A 6,028-nucleotide genomic window follows, 5' to 3' on the forward strand; every position below is an offset into this window, starting at 1 on the left:
CTCACTGGCTGAGCGAGGCGCGGGAGCAACACCGAGGTTTGCGATCCGGTTACCGGTCCCCGGTCCGGTACGGGGGCAACACTGAGGGTTGCGATCCGTTGCCAGACACGGAAAAAAAAAAAAGACAAAAGGAAGCAGAAATAGTGAGTCAAGGAGTAAATTTCCCCAAATTATTTTCTGGTCTGTCTGTATTAATTGACCATTCTACCAGCCCTGTATAAATGGCATTGGTTTTACTACCCTCTCATTAACTATAGGTATTGCCATTTTTTAAAAAAAGGTACAAACATGTGAAAATGGGGCCTTATTTTGGATTTTAAATTTGCACTAATTTTACTTGTGAGACGTAACAGCAGGATCCCCATGTTTGATCATATTTGATCCTTTTCCACTAGGGCTGGAGCAGGCCTCAGTGGGAAGTTTTCAAGGCAAATTTGATGGCTAAATCCTCAGAAATAGGAATACACTTGTCTAGCAGAATATAAAATAAACACAAAGACTACCTTAGCATGCATTTTTCTGAGTTCCCTCTTTTCCCACAGTTATTTGATATTTTGAATGGTGGTTAAGGGACAGGATGACATTATTTACATAAGTATAGAGCTGTTTTCCAGACCCTAAGAACCAAAGAAGACATCAATAAAGCTATGCTAATTCCACCTTTAAGCAAATCAAAACCCTGCAGGACCCTAAGATAACATCAAGGACAGGAACAGAAACCAGACAGAGCCTTGGTGAGATTTTGCACCGGGTTCCTTACACAGAGCCGCACAGCTCACATCCTCCTCCTTCCTGCTTTTCACTTCCCACTTCTTACCCCATAAAAAACCCTCAGTAAATCTGAGCCTTTGATATGGTTTAGCCTGCCTTCTCCTCAGGCCTGAATAAAGCTGCTTTCCCTTTTTGCCAACATTTGATCTTTGAGTTGTTTGTTTCTGTTTGGCGGTGGGTAGCCAGACTTGGGTTTGGTAGAAAGACTACACATTTTCTAATGACTATTTACTAGTTTTCCTGCTTCTTTTGTGTATACTGTCAGTTTACATCCTTTGTTTATTAAACTACAGAGTATTTAGCATTTTTCTTACCAATTTGTAGTATTTAGGTACTAAAGACATTAACTCCTGTCTTACCTGCTGCAAATTCTTTTCCCTCTCTGCTGTCTGCTGTGTTATTTAAATTCTGGCATACGATTCTATTTCAGTTATACTTTGTTCACTTTTAACCTTTAAGAAACCTGCAGTTGCAATTTTTTTCTGGAAAATTCATATTTATAAAGCTCACCTCTATACACAGGTTTGTTAAACATTTACTTCTTTTTTCTTCTGTTTATTTTCCCCTCCCTTCAAATAGCTTATTTTTAAAAATATAACTGTTGAATGTAGGTGGAATTAAATTAATATTTGGTCTATGGAGAGAGGTAAGGGTCAGAGATATTTATTTGAATTGCTAATTAGAAATTCCCTCACAGTGTATTAAATAACCCTGTTCCTATGTAACTCCTTCTTTGTTATGTATTAAATTTATATGTAATATGATATTTTAATCTCATTTTTATTTAATGTTTTATTGCATTAGTCAGAATTTCCAAAAGGACATTATATGAAAATGGTAATATTGGGCTTCCTGGTTTTGTTATTGGTTCTAAAGATAGGTTAATTTGTATTTACTCAGAGATTCTAGGAATTTAGGGCTTCATCAGAACCTCTGTTAGCTGGGCAAGAAGGGCCCTAGCCCTGGGCCCCACAGATCACAAATACCAACAGACAAAGGTATTTGAATTTTGTAACCACTTCGGTAGATGGGAATTATGGGGGAGGGACCTGTGAGCACCCCAGCCTCAGTTTGATGACTTTCTTGAAAAGAGACTATAAACTCAGGAGTTCTTGGCGATGGGCATCTCCCATTTACATGGCCTGAGAAACCCAGAAAACCAAGGAAAAAAAAAAAAAAAAAGAACAAAACACACTTGCAGAGTGACATCCAGGGACAGGGGACTTTCTGTGCTCCTTAGCATGGTGGCTTCTCATCCCTGATCTTCCCAGAGCCAGGCTGCTCTATGAGATACTGCAGTGTCCTTATAAGGCTTTTCCCTTTTTACTTACGTTAGCTCATGCCGGTTCTGTTTCTTGAAAGTGAAAACGTCCTAAGTAACAAGAACCACCAGGGGTTGGGTGAGCTGTCTACTGCCACCACTCACCACCGCTGCGACCGTCACAGAGGTAACCCATCAGCCACAGGATTGAGAATAATGTTGGTGACTTTAAGGTGCCCCCTGTGTCATCCAAATCTGCCTACAGAGAATGTAGCAACTAAAAGAGTCTACAACTCAGAGGACCATCAGGAAAACGGGTTGAAGTTAAGGCGAGTGGCGGCAGTGTAAAGGCACATGAAGTGTGTCCTTCTGCTTCTCACGCCTCCCTCCCCCTCCATGACCCTCTCTTTCCACCAGGAATTCCAGATCACCTGTGTTGTGCCAGGCACTAAGCATACAATGGTGACTATATGGTCATTGTCCTTAAAGACGCTAACATATAATGGGAGAGAGAGACTTAATTTCGACAGAGGGAGGTTTGCAGAGGGTGCTTTGGAGTAAGAAGGGTCATTTAGCCCAATAAGGGGGTTCAGGAAGGGCTTTCTAGAGACTGAAAGGAAGGAAGGGGTGAAACAGTCAAATCATTGTGGATGCCTCAAGCTGTCACCCTTGTTGATAGGAAAAAGAGTCAACATGGTCCAAATATCCTCCAGTAACAACCAGCACTCAGTGCCCCTCCCCCTATCAAGCCATGGGGTGGGGGGGCTGAAGGAGGAGTAGGACTGTGGGGCGTGGGGTGGTGGGGGGAGGAGAAGAGGTCAAAAAAGCTGTAGAGTTTCTATTTTCAAACTGAAATTTGATTTGAGAACATTGGTAATAGAAGAAGCATAGATAATAAATAATAGAGACTGTAGTTTCGATGGGTGCTTATTTTTGGAAGGTAGTAGGTGGCTGTAATAATTTTGAAGCTCCTAGACTGTTGACTTTTAAATTCAATTCCTTCCACACAAAAGAAGTAAGAGTTCTAAGCTAAGCTATGAACAACAACAACAACAAAAGACTGAAAATCAATTGAAATATTTGAAGAGAATCTTTGTATTTATGAATCTTCTCCCTGGAGGTTATTACCCTGAGGCATGGGCCTGTAGTGTTAAAGTATTTGAAAATAAGAATCAGTTGTTTTTGAAAACGGATTGGAATGCTCAAGAGATTCAGTAAGGATGATACACACTGGGGAGTTAAAAAAAAAGTCATGCGTTCTGGTGTACAAAGTTAAACAAAGAAAGAATAATAGAAAGAAAAAGGTGAGTCAGTCCCCACACACCACCCCCCAAAGCCCATAACAATCCCACTTTAGTGAAAGAAAAAAAATAGGCAAAATCAACAAATACTAATGACTAAAAGGAGAAATCTAAAAATGGAAATGCTTCAAGACTATTTTTTTCCATTGGGATCACATTTTTAAACCCAGGCAACAGGCTCCACAGCCCCTTGGGTACCATGAGAAAGCTATAGGTCTTTTTGATTAGCAGGATCTAATTTCTAGCCAAGGTCCAAGAAAAATTGGGAAGAGATGACTGTTTTAGCTTGTTTTGTGTTGCTATAACAGAATACCTGAGACTGGGTAATTTATAAAGAACAGAGATTTAGTTCTTATAATTCTGGGGGCTTGGAAGTCCATCACCGAGGTGCCTGCATTTAGCAAGGGCCTTCCTGCTGCGTCATCCCATGGCAGAAGGTGTAAGGACAAGAAAGCACACGTGTAAGAGACAGAAAGGGGGCCCAACTCACTCATTTATCGGGAGCCCACTCCTGGAAAGGATGCAAACTCCCTTCTATGTGGCTTTAGGAACAGCATAGATGGTCATACACCAGGGATGGTTCTAATATGAACAGACTGAAAGGGTATAGAGAACATGACGCTCTTCGATGGTTTATTACTGTTTTTCTCAACTTTATTTTTAAATCAGAGATTGGGAAATGAAGGAAGAACTAGAAAGGTAGGAGGAAGAATGAAAGAATTTGAAATCAATCTATCTAATAGAAAGGAGACAGAAAGGAGAGAAAGAGGGAGGAAAGGGAGCTAAAGTTTCACGGGCTGGGTAGAGTGGACAGGGGTGCTGGTGAGTGTAAAGCCCCAAAGAGGAGGCGCCATGGTCTGAATGTCCGTGACCTTCCAAAACTCATATGTTAAAACCTAATCTCCAGTATGATGGTATCAGGAGGTAACACCACTGGGAGGTGATAAGACCATGAGAGCAGGGGCCAGCCCGGTGGCGCACTGCTACAGTGCGCCGCTTGGGAAGCACGGCAGCGCTCCCGCCGAGGGTTCGGATCCCACATACAGACCGGCCGCTCACTGGCTGAGCAAGGTGCAGGAGCAACACCGAGGGTTGCGATCCCGTTGCCGGTCCCAGTCCGGTACGGGCGCGACACTGAGGGTTGCGATCCGTTGCCGGTCACGAAAAAAGACAAAAAGGAAAAAAAAAAAAGACCATGAGAGGAGATTAGAGCCCTTTAAAAAGACGGCCCAGAGAGCTGTCTTTCTCCTTCCACCACATGAGGACCCAGCAAGAAGGCAGTCACCATCTGTGAACCAGGAACCGAATCTGCTAGCACCTTGATTTTGGACTTCCCAGCTTCTAGAACTGTGAGAAATTTCTGTTTATAAGTCACCCACTATATAGTATTTGTCATGGCAGCCCAAATGTACTAAGACAATAGGATTGCAAGAGGCAAAGGAGAAAAGGAAAAGAGGACATGAGGTGTTGTCAGGGGTTGCAGGGTGTAAAAGCTGATTATCATTAAATCTATTTTCCATAGTGAGGAACTAAAGAATGTAAAGAAAACAATAAAGAAAAACTTATTTTAAATTATTTGGACCCCGCGCTCCTGCACCGGGGGGCGGGGGTGGGTTCGCCCTTGTCACGGCCAGGCGGGTCCCCAGCTTCCAACCCGTACTTCCTGTTTTCTTTTTGGCGGCTGGCGGGTACGAGGATCCGAACCCTTGAGCTTGGTGTTACAACACCGCGCTCTAATCCATAGAGCTCTTCCGGAGGCCTGGGGAAGGCGCCTCACAGTCCTCCTGCTTTCCCCTCCCTAGGGGCTCTTCAGAGCAGCAGGACACCTGCTCAAACCCAAGGCTTTGCTCATCACCTACGGGCCCTTTGCCATCAATGGGAAGATCTCTCCCCAGAGCAACGTGGACTTTGACCTGACCCTCAGATGCAGGAACCCGGAGTGGGGGCTGCGGGACACAGCCCTACTGGAGAAATTGGGCCAGGCCAGTGGCCTGCACTTAGAGAGGATGGTGGACATGCCAGCCAACAACAAGTGCTTGATTTTCCGGAAAGAGTAACCTCCTCCTTCACCCCACATGCCTGCATCCCTGCCAAAGGCTCTGTCGGGCACAAACCCGATCACCAGCTCCTCCTCCCTGGGCCCAGCTACTGTCTTGGGGATGACCAGCACCACTCCACTCTGGGCTCTTGACTGGCAGCCACAGGGCCGTCAAGAGCCTGGGCTCAGCTTGTCTCAAAATAAAGTGTTTCTTGCTGCCCCACTGCGGGTGTCCACCACAAAAAAAAAAAAAATAAAAATAAATAAATAAATTATTTGACACCATGGAACTGTATTTCTTTGAATGTGGCGTTGTTCTAAGATTAAACCACATGAGTCTATGATCTCATTAGGTTCATGTAAGTAGCCACTCAGTTACTCATCAAAGCATCATTCGGTATCAAATATGTGCTTATCCCTGTGCCTGAGATTCTGTGACTAGGTAATTTAGTTACCCTGGGTGTGTTCAATAATTAATACACACACTGTCAGGTGTATGCTTAGTGACATTTTGGAATCGGACTGTTGAGCCTTTATATTGCTGGGACCGCCTACTTTCTGATGAAAGAAAAGCTGGATAACAACATGGAACATTATCCCCAAGTGTAAGTTCAGTCTACTGTCTGAGCGTAAATCGAAGCATTAGCATCCCAAATG

The 6,028-nt window shown here is 43.7% G+C and overlaps 1 protein-coding gene across 1 annotated transcript; it reads left to right on the forward strand.

The window, feature by feature from the left end:
• Positions 1-3,760: 3,760 nt before the first annotated feature.
• On the forward strand, positions 3,761-5,594 carry LOC103584986 (UPF0585 protein C16orf13 homolog). The gene is made up of 2 exons (XM_008565841.1): positions 3,761-3,772; positions 5,136-5,594. Exons 1-2 carry the CDS (start codon positions 3,761-3,763, stop codon positions 5,388-5,390), a joined length of 267 nt encoding a protein of 88 aa, XP_008564063.1. The 3' UTR covers positions 5,391-5,594.
• The last annotated feature ends 434 nt before the right edge of the window (positions 5,595-6,028 follow it).

This window comes from Galeopterus variegatus, unplaced genomic scaffold, assembly GCF_000696425.1.
Source record: "Galeopterus variegatus unplaced genomic scaffold, G_variegatus-3.0.2 Scaffold208, whole genome shotgun sequence".
NCBI classification, from domain to species: domain Eukaryota; kingdom Metazoa; phylum Chordata; class Mammalia; order Dermoptera; family Cynocephalidae; genus Galeopterus; species Galeopterus variegatus.